General features: G+C 39.7%; 1 protein-coding gene across 1 annotated transcript; it reads right to left on the bottom strand.

Annotated features, from left to right (window-relative positions):
* Positions 1-424: 424 nt before the first annotated feature.
* DUSP11 (dual specificity phosphatase 11) lies at positions 425-16,304 on the bottom strand. Its single transcript, XM_019969908.2, has 9 exons — positions 16,090-16,304; positions 14,342-14,417; positions 13,014-13,145; positions 9,405-9,528; positions 6,450-6,510; positions 4,324-4,370; positions 3,972-4,047; positions 3,561-3,743; positions 425-911 (listed from the first exon to the last, which is right to left on the bottom strand). Exons 1-9 carry the CDS (start codon positions 16,188-16,190, stop codon positions 716-718), a joined length of 996 nt encoding a protein of 331 aa, XP_019825467.2. The 5' UTR covers positions 16,191-16,304; the 3' UTR covers positions 425-715.
* Positions 16,305-17,453: the final 1,149 nt, after the last annotated feature.

Here is a 17,453-nt window from a genome sequence, read left to right as displayed (position 1 = left end):
TATGGAACAGTCTTATGGACTCTGTGGGAGAGGGAGAGGGTGGGAAGATTTGGGAGAATGGCATTGAAACATGTAAGATATCATGTATGAAACGAGATGCCAGTCCAGGTTCAATGCAGGATACTGGATGCTTGGGGCTAGTGCACTGGGACGACCCAGAGGGATGGTATGGGGAGGGAGGAGGGAGGAGGGTTCAGGATGGGGAGCACATGTATACCTGTGATGGATTCATTTTGATGTTTGGCAAAACTAATACAATTATGTAAAGTTTAAAAATAAAATAAAATTAAAAATAAATAAATAAATAAACAATTTTTAAAAAAAGAAAAAAAAAAAAACATGTTTCTGCATGCACACACACACACACATACAGACACACTAACACCACACATTTAGTCAGGAAAAAATACACAGAAAACGAAGGTAGAATTTTTCATTAATTTACAAGGGATATTCTTTATTACCTTTATCAGTTCTAAAATATCATCTTCCTTTAAAAAAAATTTAAGTGGAATGACAGATGATTTCCTTCCCTGTTGTAAATACTGCAAATCTGTCAGCAGTAGTAAGTATCAATAGAATTTTTCCTTAAGCTTGAGCACGTAAGAGAGCAATAAAATAGATTATAAACCTCATTTGACCTGATCTTACAAAAAGTCACTTGCTGATTTGAGTCCTGCTCTGTCCGCAGACAGATTTCCAGGGTAGGCATGTGTCACTTGGTCCATCTGTAATAGGCTGAATAGGGTACTCTGTAGTAACTGCCAGGAGAAAACCTTTTGTTCGGGCCTCCTTGACCGGCACTTGGCTTTACATTCCAAGAGTATCTCCTCTGGAAATAGTCCTCTCCAGGGGGACCAGGAGGAGGGACATGGCATCTCTGGTAAATGTTCCAATTCTGGGAAAATTTCCTTAAAATAAAAGTAATAAAACATTATTAGTTCTGATAACTATATATAACAAGCTTTATAAAATTATACCTAGACACTCTGGTTCTACTGTTTTCAACCTGTGTGATTTTAGCAGATAAAACTGCTTAACCTTTGGATCTCTCAGTGCTTTATAAAACAGAGTATTATTAAACACCCTCCATCTTCATGACTGTTTTGAAGGTAAATTAAAACAACGTATTTCTATTACCCACCACAACGACTTGGCACACCGTGGGTTCCCAGAAGCCTTTTCCACCTTTCCCTATAGAGGTAAATGCTCATACTATTCTAATCAGATATATTCTCTCCAAGTGTGGCAGGGCTGACAGGAAACAGAACGAGCTATTTATGTTTGAAAACAGGAAGCTGCTTTCACCTTGTAAGTCCCTGCTGCTGCTGCTGCAGCTAAGGCGCTTCAGTCGTGTCCGACTCTGTGCGACCCCATAGACGGCAGCCCACCAGGCTCCCCTGTCCCTGGGATTCTCTAGGCAAGAACACTGGAGTGGGTTGCCATTTCCTCCTCTAATGCATGAAAGTGAAAAGTGAAAGTGAAGTCGCTCAGTTGTGTCCAACTCTTATCAACCCCATGGACTACAGCCTACCAGGCTCCTCCGTCCATGGGATTTTCCAGGCAAGAGCACTGGAGTGGGGTGCCATTGCCTTCTCCATATAAGTCAATAGATATATAAATTAATTACAAAATGTAGAAATTCTAACCATGGCACATGCAGCAAATTTGGAAAATTAAAATTTAACTGTCTCAAAATTAACACCGGTAAATCTAATATAATCATATAAAAGAAAAGTTGGAGATCTGAGAAAAGTAAACACCCCCAAAACCCCTCAATCCCAATTAATCTAATTAAACTGGTTAATATTTTCTTTTGGTCTTTTCCTCTTGCATCTTTTTTTGACTATTGAATCATAACCTATTATTTTTACTTATTGTAAGTGAGCTCTCACTTTTAATGGCTTTATAAAATATCGCAGTATGGATACATAATTTACTTAGCTATTCGTAACTGTTAGAAATTCAAGTTGCTACCAATTTTCCCACTCCTGTAAATAATGGCAGGATTAACATTTCAGAACATATGTGACTCTATCCTAAGCACTTAGTTCAGAGTCTGATGCACAGTAGGAAGTTTAGAGAAATGTGTTGAATGATTAAATGCATATAGATTTCTCCATATTTTGAAGTTTTTCTGTAGTTTCAAGGTTAGCAGGTATGAGCATTTTTATGGCTATTACAGTTATGTTTCAAAAGGGCTATACCTATTTTCAGAGTCCCTGGCAACACAAGCAATAATCATTGCAATGTTTACATCTTCTAAAAATGTCAACATCTTTTGAAAGTGGAAAGTTTACAATGTGCTAAAATACTTAATTAACTTATGTAATAATCACAATCCCAAGGTATGTATTATAAAAGCTTTATTTATAATATTATTAAAATTTCCATCCAACAGATCAGAGAACAGGAATTTAGAGATCTTACTGAGATCATACAGAGAGTGAACAGCAGAGCTAGGCTGCAAACCCAGGCCCAGCCTGACAGTCACCACCCTGGACCACCTTGTCAAAAACTGTTGCCAAATTAATAGGCAAAGAATAATACTGTGCTATTTTAATTGTTCTGAGGTTTTTCCTGTTTCTCAAGTAAAAAAAAGTGTGTGTGATTTATGCTTCAATTCCTCTGCAGATTTCTCTCCTGGCGTTGGACTATTTTCCGTGTAATTTGTGTTCATTACGCTGTGCTAAATCCATTCAGTAGTGTCTGACTCTTTGTGCCTATGGACCACAGCCCCAGGTTCCTCCGTCCATGGGATTCTCCAGGCAAGAATCCTGGAGTGGGTTGCTGTATGCTTCTCCAGGGGATCTTCCCAACCCAGGGATCAAACTCAAGTCTCTTTTGTCTCCTGCACTGCAGGTGGATTCTTTACCACTAGTGCCACGTGGGAAGCCCTAATTTTTGTTTACTCTTAAATAAAACAACCTTCCTTATTCTGAAAACTGTACCACTATTAACGGAGCCTAAGAATGCAAGGAGACTTCCCAGATGGCACAGTGGTAAAGAATCCACATACTAATGTGGAAGACATGGGTTCGATCCCTGGGTCCGGAAGATCCTCTGGAGGAGGAAATGGGAACCCACTCCAATACTCTTGCCTGGAGAATCCCATGACAGAGGAGCCTGGTGGGCTACAGTCCATGGGGTCACAAAGAGTGGGACGTGACTGAGTGACTAACACACACAGACAAGTTTGCAAGATCCTTTTTGGCACGCACATCAAATTACTGCCTTAAACTAAGTTTAAGGATCAATGAGGCCTGGCGTGCTGCGATTCATGGGGTCGCAAAGAGTCGGACACAACTGAGTGACTGATCTGATCTGAAGGATCAATGAAAACTTTCAAGACCTTATCCCAACTGCCTCTGAAAAATCACCTATTTCCCATCCCATACTTGATTTTCCAGCCCTAAATGCAAAATATGGAGAAAACAATACCTCCTGGTTGACACTGACCAGCAAGAAAATACAACTTCTTCATATTATCATACTGTGTTTGCCCTAATTTATAATACTAGTTTCTATTTCAATTCTAGACAAAGGGAAAGCAGAGATACCTTTCTGACTGCTGTAAATCTTGAGTCCAGGTATGGAAATGCCGAGGTTCTGGGTAACCTTGGGTCTGACGTATGTTATGCTTAGGTCTTCGGTTAACAGGCTTAGTAGCTGTGAAAACTGGCTCCATCATATGTGTTGAATCTTCAAAACCTCTTGTTCTAGATACACTGGAATCCCAATTCCTCAAACAGAATGTTTCCACAAAATATTATTGGTGTCCAATTTGGTATCAGTTCAGTGACTATATTTTGGCCCATGAAAAAAACAATCCCACCTGACCCCCACAATCCTATTTGTTTAGGTTTCCTACAGCAAGTTCATGAGCTACAAGAAGAATGGATAGGTGCAGTTTAAATGATACAAAAACACATCTTTCTCCCCACAAATATCAGGTATAAAATGCAGCTTACTTTCTGATGGGACCGTTCCGAAGGTCATCAATGTAGTTTTGCCTTTCTAAGCAATGCCCACGGCACCTACTGAATACTGAGAAGAGGATGAACTGTTAGAAATAAGTGTGCAAAAAGCGAATCTTTCCCAGAGAAAGCGGATCAAAGAGGAAGTCCACTTACTGATGATACAGGCTGTCATAGCTCATTATTTCCAGATACATCCCTTTATGAACTTTCGCTAAAAGGTTATCTTATGTCAGAACAAATGAATCACAAACTTTTCTCTTTTACCAAAATTTGAGAAATTCACCTACATTTCTACTTTCAAATTTTTAAAAAAAGGGAAAACAGTGACAGCTCTCATACTTACATTCAATTGCATCATCTGGCCTCATGCCTTCTACATCAATCAAATACCTAACAGACAACAAAATTCAAGTCATTTGTAAATAAAAAGGAAAAAAAAATCATTTTTGCAAAAAAAAAAAAGGTCCAATTTCACTTTACAAATATAGATATAAAAATCCTAAGAAAATATCAGCACATCTAATCAGTAATTATTAAAGAATGATATACGAAAAGGCTTTATTCCAAGGATGCAACAATGACCTAGCTTTAGAAAATCTATTAATGTATTTACTTACATTAATACAACAATTAATAAATGAAAGAGAATAAACTACAGGATCAAACTGGCAAATATTAAACAGGTATCTAAGATACAACAGTCAGTTTTGATCAGAATGCTTTGTACACTGAAAACAGGAGACCTAATATGACAGAGTATTCACCAGGAACCAACAAATAACAGACAAATTAGGAAAAATATTAACATTATATCTAAAAAAAACCACTATTAACCAACTCTAGGACCCAGAAACTGAGGAATCACCTTCACTGACAGTTACTTCTTCCTCACCTTCATCCTCAACCCACTACCAAGGCCTAAACAATGATATCGCCTAAAGACCTCTAGAATATGTTACATCTTTCCACCAAAATGACCACCAAATCCTGGTCCAAGCCACCATTATGCCCAGTTTCTACTAACGTCTCCTAACTTGTTTCCTTGCTCTTTATCCCTGCAGTGTATTCTCCACTCAGTAGCCAAATGAGAGGCTGAAAATACAAACTTAATTACACTCACCTTCAACAAAAACAGTGCAATGATTTTCTAATACTCTTAACGTCTAAAACCTTAAACACAAACCTGAATGACTGAGCTCCTACCCACAATTCCAGCTCCATTTTAATGACACGCTTCCCCCACACCCCTGCCTTCCTGGCCAGTTCCTCCAACAGAGCATATGCTTTCCTCTTACAGGGTCTTTCTTATTTCTTATACTTAGAAATCTCTCCCAATGTCTTTATCTGGTTAACACCTACTTCTTCATCAGATATCAGCTCAAACATCCCTAAAGAAATTTTCTCGAAGGAGAAATATTGTATGAAGGCTGGAACTTTTATGGGCTGGAGATGGGCTGGAAGTTGAGTCCATTGCCAACAGCCAATGTTTTAATCGATCATGCCTATGTAATAATAACCTCAATAAAAGCCCAAAAGGGGGCGGGGGCGGGAAGAAACTTCTAATCTCCATGATGAGGTCAAATCCTCCCTAAACTATGTTCTTGTGGTACCATGTCCCTTTCATTGGCATTTGTCAGAGTTGTAACTGTACGTGCAGAGTGTAATTCTTGAATCTCTATTCTCTCTCTGGACTGTCAGAATTCACAAAGGGTAGGTAAAGTCTCTTTGCTCACACAATTTCCCAAGGCTTTTTGCTAGTACCCAGCACAGTGCTTAAACACAACAGATGCTCAATATTTTAAATATTTTCTGAATGAACAAACAAAAATTGGTACAGTCACAAAAAGCATAAGGGCATAAACTCTTTAATTCAGAAGTCCCATTCTGAGTGAAGTTATCTGAGACAAACCATATATAGTCAAAGACATTCACAGAGGAATATTCATTACTTCAATGTTTTACAATGTCAAAAACTTCTGACTTTCTCTTCATCAGTAAGCAAAGGAACAATGCAGTCTTTAAAAAAGAACAAAGTCTCCAAATATTTTCATAGGAAGATGTCTACCATACATTAAATTATAAACCAGAACATCTAAATATTATACCATGAAATCACATGTAGAGTCAGTCCTCTGCATCCACGGGTTTCATTCCTGTGGATATGGAGGGCTGACTATCCTATACCAGTTTACACAGGGGACCTGAGCATCTGAGGATTTTGGTATCCATGGGATAGTCTGAAACCAATCCCTTGCAGATATCAAGAGACGATTATATGTGCTTCTATTTGTGTTTTTTAAGTAAAAAAAAAATGTGCTAAATTATTACTGGTGGTAATCTCTTAAGTCGAGGCAAGACTGCTTCTGCTTCATACATTCTTTAACTGACTTCATTTTCTGCATTCAGCTTACATTACTATTGTGAACAAAAAATTTAAACATGGTCTGCCTCTTGGGGTTGGCAACTCACCTGCAGATGAGGTAGCCAGTCCTGTTTACACCATGGGTACAGTGGACACCAATAAGTCTGTCTATAAAACAGGGCATATGGAATTAAATAAATGAAGTAGCTACCTGAAGACAGGTTATACAATTTTCTGAAGAGTAGCATTTACTGGTTACTACAATACCACCACTATCCTAAAATGGAAAAACTCTGAAGAAAAATATGTTTTAGCAGGAACATACTATAAAGAATTAATATAGTCAAAATTCATTGCCTCTGTAAAATTTTGCATAGCATCCAATCATATGCAATAGTACGGACTGGAGCATGCTCATCATGAGCTGATTTGACTATAGAAAAAGGGAGTGGGGAAAAAACAAAACAAAACAGGCTACCAAAAGAATGAAATCTGTTTTTGGGTGAAACAAATGGAAAGCCTTCACTATTAATGCTCAATAGTATTTATGAAAAGAACAAACGCTTTCTTGGGTTCCCAAAGTGCTGTTGTTTCTACTCTCGTTTGCTGCTCCACACACACCATGGGTCTATATGCCTGTGGAGTTCTCGGGAACATAGCACTGTTCTTATATCACAATGAAAAAGTAAGGCTTGAGATGTTAAGCCCGAGCTGCACAGCAGGCAATGGCACCCCACTCCAGTACTCTTGCCTTGAAAATCCCATGAACCGAAGAGCCTGGTAGGCTGCAGTCCACAGGGTCGCTAAGAGTCGGACACGACTGAGCGACTTCACTTTCACTTCTCACTTTCATGCATTGGAGAAGGAAATGGCAACCCACTCCAGTGTTCTTGCCTGGAGAATCCCAGGGATGGGGGAGCCTGGTGGGCTGCTGTCTATGGGGTTGCATAGAGTCGGACATGACTGAAGCGACTTAGCAGGAGCAGCAGCGGCTCAGCAGGCAAACAGAACAAAGACTAGAATCGAGTCTCATATTTTTCCAACTATGCCACAGTATCTCTTAGTTTAGCACTTAAAAAAAAAAAATACATACATATATATATATATGACAAAGTAAATACAAAACAACACGTTTGATCTCTGCAAAAGGCACATCTATGACTAGGTGGTGTGTGACAGTCATCATCTCTGGCCTGGATTACTAATACCCAACTTCTAACCCCTTCTGTTTCAACTGACCCGCCACATGGAAGATGTTATTTTCTAAAATATAAACCTGGCTGGATTTCTCTGTTAATTAAAAGTCTTCATTTAGCATAGAATAAAGCCCAAATTTTTAGCAAAGAATTTAGAACTCTTTATAAACAAGTATCAATCTGTCTCTCCAACTGAATTATAAATTCAAACTATCAATTTGTCTCTCCAACTGAATTATAAATTCAAACTATCAATTTGTCTCTCCAACTGAATTATAAATTCAAACTATCAATTTGCTTCTCCAACTGAATTATAAGTTCAAACTCTGACCTGTGCCATCCACCTTCCTCCTGTCCCCTGCCAGCCTCTCTGATCCCACTTTCTACTTCTCTGACTTCACTCCCCGCCCCTGTCCAGCCACACTGGCCTTACTATCCCTTACACCTGCCAAGCACAGCTGTGCCCCAGGGAATTTGTACCTACTATTCCCTCTGCTTTAGAACACTCCCTCCCACCCCATCCCCACTCCCTCAGATATCCAATGGCTTGTTCCTTGCTTCCTGTAAGGCTCTGATCAACTGACACCTTAATAGAGAGGGCTTCCCTGGTCACCTTCCACACTCCCTCACTTCTTTATCTTATTTTGTTATTTTCCGGAGCACTTACCACCCACTGCCTGACACTCTGTATGTTTACTTATTTCTCTCTCCCCCCAGCTAGAATGTAAAGTGCGCAAGGGCAAGACCTCTTCTGTTCCTACTTGCTAGAACAGTGCCTTCAACTCAAATGTTATACAATATTTTTGTTGAAAATGAACGTATGAACTCTCTGTCCTTTCATACTGCCTCTAGTCACACCCGACGCTGCCCCCCACTGCACAAGTTCAAGTCCTGTGCCTTTTGCACCTGTTCCCAATACCTGGTCTGTCCTTTCCTCATTCTGGCAAGATCCTCTTCCCCCAAGCCCAGCTCAGATGGTCTCCTCGGTTTCTCCTGTGGCACCTGATTCTTTTGTTTTTGGTCACTTCTGGACCAGGGATCGAACCTGCGACCCCTGCACGGGAAGCATGGAGTATTAACCACTGATGGCTGGGGAAGTCCCTGCACTTGGTTCTTTTATTATAATTAACCCACTATCTTATAGTTACTACATGCTTATCTTCCTAGATAACTATTAAGTCTCTGCTGAACAAAGACAGCTAGTCACCTCTGTTTCCCCATGCCCTAACAACAAACCTAATAGGCTCTCAGTTTACTAAACCAATTTATTTTCTGAGTCTCTACCAATTTGAGGGAGTGGAGAGTGTAGCCTCTCCCTCTTTATCAGTGAGCCTGGCATCTGTGGGAGGGATTTATAGCAGAGGAAACCAGAAGGGATCACAAGCAAGATCCAGACGTCAGAGAGCACGGTGAAGTTAGCCCACTGCTGGCAGAGACCCACAGAGGGGTCGCATGCTGTCACCTGGGTCAGCGGCATTCCAAAAACAAGAGATTACTCAGTCTTAAAACATGGCAAATCCCACGTTCCCTTTGATACCCTTCTACCAATAAACAGGACAAAAGAACATTTTTATTATATATTTCCCATTCGAAGTTTTTAAAAAGAGGTAAGTAAGCTAGTTCAGTTCGTACTTCTCACAACAATCACCTTCCAAACTAAATTGAGCCCCTCAAAATAAACCCCAAAACTAAATTGCTTGCGACCATAAAAAGGAAAAACACCTCTGTTAGCACCACCTTAATGTTATCAAACAAAGAGGCCTAATGTCAGAACTATTAAAAATATTAAAATTCTCCAACCCCACTTGAAATGCATACCAAAATTCAGGTAAAGAGAAAAGAACAACAACAAAAAAAGACACTCACCATTATCTTTATTTTCTCTCAAAAACCCATTAACAGCATTTTTGAATTTAAAAATAGTGTCATCATCAGGAACCTGATGCCCAACTGTATAAATTTTTAAATAAGGAAAATTTTCTGGTAATTCCTAGAAGGCAAAACCATGGAATGGATATTATTTCATTTGTAGGGAAAGAACAAAAGATTAATTAGAGAAAGCAAAATATAAACAAAGACATTATATTAATCTAAGCATGTCAGTCACTCTGATAAGGGACTTTTTTTTTCCAAAGCTGCTTTAAGCAGGAAGTATCACATGATTCTCATTAAACTACAGAAAGGACAGTTACTAGGGATGCAAAAGCAAATCAATATGAATGAAGGCACGTATAACTCAAAATGCTAAGAAATAGTTCTACCTAGTATCTTACATTTCAAAAGCATAAAGCAGCTGTGATTGATTGAAGTAGAATAGTATAGTAGAGTCAAAAGAACGTAGAACTGGAAAACAGAGCAAATTTCATGCACTGTTGAGAACTGGTATTCTTGGGGTGGGAGAAAGTAGATTATCAATAAATGACAGAATAGACTAAGTGAAAATTCTGTAGTTCAGAACTTATATGGAAAGTAGCAGTATGAACCTATGATATGCGTGTGGTGTGCTAAGTCGCTTCAGTCGTGTCTGACTCTTTGCGACCCCATGGACTGTCCCTGCCAGGCTCCTCTGTCTATGGGATTCTCCAGGCAAGAATACTGGAGTGGGCTGCCATGCCCTCCTCCACCAGATCTTCCCGACCCAGGGATTGAACCCTCATCTCTTATGTCTCCTGCTTCAGCAGGAGGGGTTCTTTACCACTAACACCACCTGGAAAGCCTTGAACCCAGGATATATTTTATATTAAAAACAAACAAACACATTTCCTATCTCGAACCACTGAAAAAGCCTAGGAACAACTGATGTCATGTCAAAAGGATGCAAGAATCACTGAGAAGCTCCACTGGTCAAAGACAGGCCCTCAGTTAGAACAACTGTAATGGAGTCCACTGTTCTTGTTTAGTTACTAAGTTGTGTCTGACTCTTTGTGACCCCATGGACTGTAGCCTGCCAGGCTCCTCTGTCCGTGGGATTTCCCAGGCAAGAATACTAGAGTGGGTTGCCACTGCCTTCTCCAGGGGATGTTCCCAACCCAGGAATTTAACCCGAGTCTCCTGCATTGGCAGGTGGATTCTTTACCACTAAGCCACCGGGGAAGCCCAATGCAGTCCATAGTGATACAAATAAATAAAGTTGGTCACCACTGGAGGATATTTGTGAATCAACTCATTATTTTGAACACTTTTAAGTAAAAGGAGGAAATCATGCCTCTATAGCTAGGCAACCAAATAGCTTATGCAAGGAATCTTCTGATAGAAACACCCAGCTAATAAATGAAAAAGGAACTATAGAATTCACCATTTTTTGAAACTCCAACTGAGTTAATGGATGTAGGAATCAATCATCAGTGACTGTTAACATCACAGAAAGAGATAACCATATGTCTCCACGGAAGAAGACCTATATTCATCACCACTTCTGATGATAAACACCTGTTCATTCTCACCTATGAAACTGCTTTACCAAAAGAAAACATTCAAGCTTCATTCAGATCAAGCCTCTAGGTCCAACTACCAATTCACAGGAAATAAAAGGATTGAAGAATATGTTTAACAACACATTAACAAATGAGATCGTCAAAATCTAGATGGGACAATTAAACCAGTTTTTTAAAAAAATAAAATTCAAGGAGAAAAAAAAGTGAGAGAGACATGGAAGAAGAACCTTCAAAAAAATAAATAAAAATAAAATTAGAGACCCAACAATAAGACCACACCAAGTAACATGTGGACCATATTTGGATCCAATTCAGAATTCTTAAAAACAGCTTTTTATGACATTTACAAGACAACTGCAAATTTCAGCACTGACTGGATATTTAATAATATTAAAGAATGATACTAAGGAATAAAAGTCCTACATTTTAAATATATATATAACAAAAAACATTTATGTGTAATTCAATGTTATCTAGGATCTGCTACACAATGAAACAGAGTGAAACAGGCAGAAGTATAAATGAAGCATGATAGACATCAGTTGATAAATATTATAGCGAGATGATTTCATGGAATCCTCAACATACAAAGAACACTCAGGATTTTGTATACTTCCGTATATGTTTAAATTTGCAGTAATTGTTTATGACACTGTAGGAAACAGTTTGACAGTTTCTCGAAGGTTAAACACAGAACTAACATACAATCCAGCAACTCTGCTCTGACCTACACTGCACATACGAAAGGACGGAGAGCTGCAATTTGAACAAATGTATGTACACCAATGTTCACAGCAGCATGGTTCCCAATTGCTACAATGTGCAAACAAGCCAAGCGTCAGTCAACAGAAGAATAACAAAATACGGTATATACACACAATAGGATTTATGAGGTCTTAAAAAGGAATGGCATTTCATCACATGCTATAACAATGATAAACCCTGAAAATATTATGCTTCGTGAAGTAGGCCAGATGTAGGACAGATATTGTAGATGCCACTTACACGAGGTACAGCGAAGAGGCAAATTCACAGAGACAGAAAGTAGAATAGAGGTTACTAAGGGCTGCTGGGAGGGAAAATGGGTGGTTTTAACGATGATGGTGGTGGTTAATGATTACAGAGTTTCTGTTGAGGATGATGAAACACTTTGAGTATAGACACTAGTGACGGCTACATAACACTGTGACTGTATTTAATGCCACTGAATTGTATACTTATAAATGGCTAAAATAAATATTATTTATGTATATTTTACCACAATAAAAAAAGAGGAACAACTAAGTTCAAATTTCAACTCTTCCTTTTCTGAATCTCAGTTTCATTAATGTAAAACTAGTAAGTGTAATTGTCTATCCTCTGAGCTAAGTGCAGAGGAAGTGCAGTAGAAGATATTAGTACTACCACCACTTCAACAGCAAAGGGTTGTTGTGAGGAATGGATATGAAAGAACTTTTTAAATGGCAAAACGCTATAAAGTGCTAACAAACATGAGGTGTTATTGTTTCCCAAGGCCATGGAACAGATCAGAAGAAAAATAATTCTTTTGCACTGATGTGTCCTACGAGGGCCAAGAGAATATACAGGTTTCCGTATTATATCAAAAGATATTAGGAAAAGAAAGCATAAACCTTAGAGAACAATTGCCTTTTACTGTGATGCTTAAACATGTTTAAACGACTGCTTAAACACATAAAGATATAATGGATATACGTTCTTTCCTTTCAAGCTTACTATTCTTACTAAGAGTTTACTTCATTTTCAAACTATACAACAGGGAAGCTTATAGAATTCCTAAGCAGATCCAGAGCCTATTGCCAAATGGTATAGTTCAACTCATGTCTTCAATCTCATTTTCTTAATCTCACTGCAGAGAGAAATCAGAAATGTGTACTTAAGGAAACCACCAACTTTCCTTTTTGAACTATTACTCATGAAAGAAGGCCAGGATTCACCTTAGTATAAGATGGTAAACATTGAATTACTACAAATTATTACAGTACCAGAAAGAAGGTCCTTTTCAACTGCAAGTTCCATTTACCTCTGGCTTATAATAGCGGCGAGTATATGTTAAGTCAATAATCAGTCCAAGTTCTTCATTCTGTTCTTGGATTTTGTTAAAAAGATCCAAGGGGGAAAAACATTCTTCTGGGGCAAGATGCTTTTCAAAACTCTGTCAGAGAGAATGAAATTTTAAAAAACATGTGCTTAAAATCCATTCTTATATTATTCATTTACTCAAGCCCTGTGATGCTAACATCAGATTCAAAGCCAAGTTTGCTCCTCTGGAATTTACAAGCTATATTACAATCCTTTCTTCCAGAGAGATTAGAGGGAAGCATTTCTACATATTTATTTCTATATTTGTTTCTTTCATGCTGGTCTCCTAACCAGACTGTAAACTCCCAGAAGGCAGGGACCACATCAGTTTTGCCTCCCACTGTACTGCCAACTCCAAGCAGAGTGCCTGTAAATAGATATTTATAAATAAATACTTCTTGAATACATATATGAAGGATGGCTTTCATTGCTAAATATTCTTGTATGCACTTGGCTTATTCACCTACTCTTTCCCGTTGATCTGTTTGGTTATTCTAGTCCCAGCAACACATTTTCTTCGAAATATATTACTAGACTAGTTTTACAGCAGTTTTAGATTCAGAGCAAAACTGAGCAGAAAGTACAGAGTTCCCATTTATACCTTCTATCCTTCATCCCATACAGCCTTCTCCGTGATCAACATTCCATACGTGTGTGCTTCATTTCTTAGAATTCATGAACCAACACTGACACACCATTACCAAAGTCCACAGTTTTTTGCATTCATGGCGCAAGAAACTATTTTTTTATTTCTGTTACAGTCATGCCGAAATATATACATACTGAGATATATATCATTGTTGTTGTTGTTGAGTTGGTTAAGTCATGTCCGACTCTTTTGCAACCCAATGGACTGTAGCCTGCCAGGCTCCTCTGCCCCTGGGATTTCCAAAGTAAGAATACAGGAGTGGGTTGCCATTTCCTTCTCCAGGGATCTTTCCAACCCAGGGATCAAACTTGTGTCTCTTGCTTGGCAGGCAGATTCTTTACCACTGAGCCCCCAGGGAAATCCCAAGGTACATATTACTTTATTATAGATTACTTTATTTACTCTTTACTTATAGTTAAAGCATTACATTGATTTTTCCCTATGAAATTAGGTTGTATTTATCTATGAATTCATTTCAGGATAGTAAAGGGGGTAGTAAAAAGTATAAAAAGAAAAAAAAAAAGTATCAAAAAGGAAAACGGAGTACAACAGGGTTGAGAACTAGGGTTCTATCTGGTGAATACAGATTTTGAAAAAATACTATATCAACTTTTGCGTACCTTTTTCAAAGGAACTTTGAAAGCAATGAAACGAGTCCCAGGCATCCTCTGTCCAACTGGGAGGTAGTCTTTCCACCTATTAATACATTTTTTGTTAGGCAAATTTTATATTAGTCTGTCTCCCAGCATAGGATGAATGCACATTCAAAATGGAAATGAAAGTCCTCTACAGTAGATTCCTCTTCTTTCAGCTTTGCATTTTATTCACATCCACCTAGTAATAACCTTTACTTCCCTAGTTCCAGTTTTCCGATCGTGAACACAGATAAAAAGCAACAAAACAGTGCCAAGGCCTTAACAAAGTCTATCTAAAACCAGAGATGGCCAGAACTTCCGACTCCCTAATAAAAATGGCCTGGTGTTGAGTTATTAGTTAGTTCAGTCGCTCAGTCGTGTCTGACTCTTTGCCACCCCATGAATTGTAGCACGCCAGGCCTCCCTGTCCATCACCAACTCCTGGAGTTCACTCAGACTCACGTCCATCAAGTCGGCATGCCATCCAGCCACCTCATCCTCTGTCGTTCCCTTCTCCTCCTGCCCCCAATCCCTCCCAGCATCAGAGTCTTTTCCAATGAGTGGTGTTGAGTATTAAGGTATCATTAATACGAGCAGGTTGCCTGAAATAGTTTAAACACAATACTTTAACCTCCCAGTTTATTCTTAGTCCTCATTTAACTGAGGCCATCAAATTCAGTAGGGAACTTCAAATCCGTATTTTAAAAGAAAACTTGATAATAAAAGGAGTGTGAAGGTCACAAAATGCTAGGAATCACAGTGAAAAGTAATATTTGAACTGATTTCTGTAGGATGAGTTGGAACTAAGGTTAACTCAGAAGCACAGAAAGTGAGCACAAAAGTTCAGTATTAGGATGAAGATGACGTGACAGATTCAAGAGAAATTCAGGAGATAAAACGGAGTTGATTTAATAGGATATGCAGCGGAAGAAACGAAAGTCTCAGGGAATAAATGGGTTTACTGTACATATGAGTGAAGTCTCAAAATTAATTTGAACGGTCTCAAATGACACCGGTTCTGAAGCAAGACTATGCCCTTTATGATTCCCGGAGACAACACAAATAACACAGAACTGTTTCTTTGGAAAATTCGGCGGTATTGGTATGTTGTTTTGTTTTGTTTTCCCACTGAAACTCAGTTTCTATTACATTTTCTGTGCCAAAAACAACACAGATTCAGGAACTGGAAGTGAAAACTGAAAGTGCCAGTCGCTTAGTTGTGTCCGACTCTGTGACTCCATGGACTGTAGCCCGCCAGGCTCCTCTGTCCATGGCATTCTCCAGGCAAAAATACAGGAGTGGGTTGCCATTCCCTTCTCCAAGGGGATCTTCTAAGAGATCGAACTCGGGACTCCTGCATTGCAGGCGGATTCTTTAACGCGTCTGAGCCATCAGGGAAGACCTGAGGAATTGAAGGGGATTCTATTTTGGTAATTACGTTGTATCCCCAACACCGACAGTCTCACCTTAAAAAAGCAGTCCTTTGGCATTTTACCTGAAAAGCAATGACTAGAGCCTCGCTTTTGAAACAATGGAGAGAAATCAGAACATCACACACCCTCCCTTTCTGCTACTCTGAACGCAGCCCTGAGAGGGTCAAAGCCGACTAGCACAAGGCGGAAGATCCAAGCCGGCCGGGGTAAACACGACAGGCGGAGAGCACAAGAGATGAAGACCAGGCCCAGGGGCTCTGAGCTGAAAGGGCAACTCCCAAGGACCAAGGCGTGTATTACCTTTCGGGGATGTGGTTTCCGCCCTTCTTCTTGGCTGACGAATATCCAGAAAAGACGCGATCCTGGCCCCAGTGACCACCGACATGATGCCACTGGCTCATGTGACCCCCAAGATGCCGCGAACGCAACGCCAAGAGTGCAAAAGCTGCCAGCCCAGAGACCCGGGTGCCTGCACTACCCCGAACCGGAAACGCCTAAGAAGCTACCCACGCAGCTCCAGGCTCTCCTTCTATTGCGCATGCGCCACCGCCTGCCGAGATGACGTCATCACGACGGCTGACTGAGAGACTTGATCTGTAAACAAGAGTCTGGGGCTGCAATGGCCTCCTTATCCGGAGGCGGGTTGCACAGGTCCATGAATTCGTGTGTGCACCCTTCAGAATTCCAATAGTGCGGGACATGGAGAGTATTCCCACACTCCCAGTGCTTTGTATGGCACTTTCAGCTATTTTCCAAGTGCTTACATTCACACTTGTGTATAAGTATTTGTGCCTAATGGCTCAGATAAGCCCATGATACCACTTTAATGGCAGATAGCGAAAAGGAACTTTCACCCTCTTGACGAGGGTGAAAGAGGAGAGTGAAAAAGCTTGCTTAACAGTCCCATCACTTAATGGCAAATAGAAGGGAAAAGGTGAAAGCAGTGACAGATTTCTTCTTGGGCTCTAAAATCACTGCACATGGTGACTGCAGCCATGAAATTAGAAGAGGATTGCTTCTTGGCAGGAAAGCTATGAGAAACCTAGACAGTGTAATAAAAAGCAAAGGCAACGCCTTGCTGACAAAGGTCCATATAGTCAAGGCTATGGTCTTTCTAGTAGTCATGTACGGATGTGAGTGCTGGACCATGAAGGAGGCAGAGCACCAAAGAATTGATGTTTTTGAGCTGTGGTGCTGGAGAAGATTCTTGAGAGTCCCTTGGACAGCTAGGCTATCAAACTAGTCAATCTTAAAGAAAATCAACCCTGACTACTCATTGGAAGGACTGATGCTGAAACTGAAGCTTCAATATTTTGGGCACCTGATGCTAACAGCCAATTCATTGGAAAAAACCATGATGCTGGGAAAGATTGAATGTAATATACAGGAATGGAAAATAAAGGACCCCAGGATATTTGGAGCACCAGACATCTAAGTATTTGACACTAACAAACTATAACATTATCTGGTAAGGCCATGCAAGGGTTTGAGGGATTTCAGTGTTTAATTAAATCCAAATGTGACAACAGGACTGGAAAAGTCAGTTTTCATTCCAATCCCAAAGAAAGGCAATCCCAAAGAATGCTCGAACTACTGCACAATTGCACTCATCTCACACACTAGTAAAGGAATGCTCAAAATTCTCCAAGCCAGGCTTCAGCAAT

Source organism: Bos indicus, chromosome 11 (assembly GCF_029378745.1).
Source record: "Bos indicus isolate NIAB-ARS_2022 breed Sahiwal x Tharparkar chromosome 11, NIAB-ARS_B.indTharparkar_mat_pri_1.0, whole genome shotgun sequence".
Lineage (NCBI taxonomy): Eukaryota > Metazoa > Chordata > Mammalia > Artiodactyla > Bovidae > Bos > Bos indicus.
The sequence above is the reverse complement of the archived record's forward strand: the minus strand, read 5'-3'. Positions and strand labels throughout refer to the sequence as shown.

Excerpts from the sequence above, each read along its gene's own strand:
- DUSP11 (XM_019969908.2), bottom strand. The coding sequence starts at position 16,190 with ATGAGCCAGTGGCATCATGTCGGTGGTCACTGGGGCCAGGATCGCGTC. Across the intron at positions 4,048-4,323 it reads GCCAGATGATGCAATTGAAT|TATTCAGTAGGTGCCGTGGG; the intron begins GTAAGTATGAGA and ends TCCTCTTCTCAG. Across the intron at positions 912-3,560 it reads GATTTACAGCAGTCAGAAAG|GAAATTTTCCCAGAATTGGA; the intron begins GTATCTCTGCTT and ends TTTTATTTTAAG.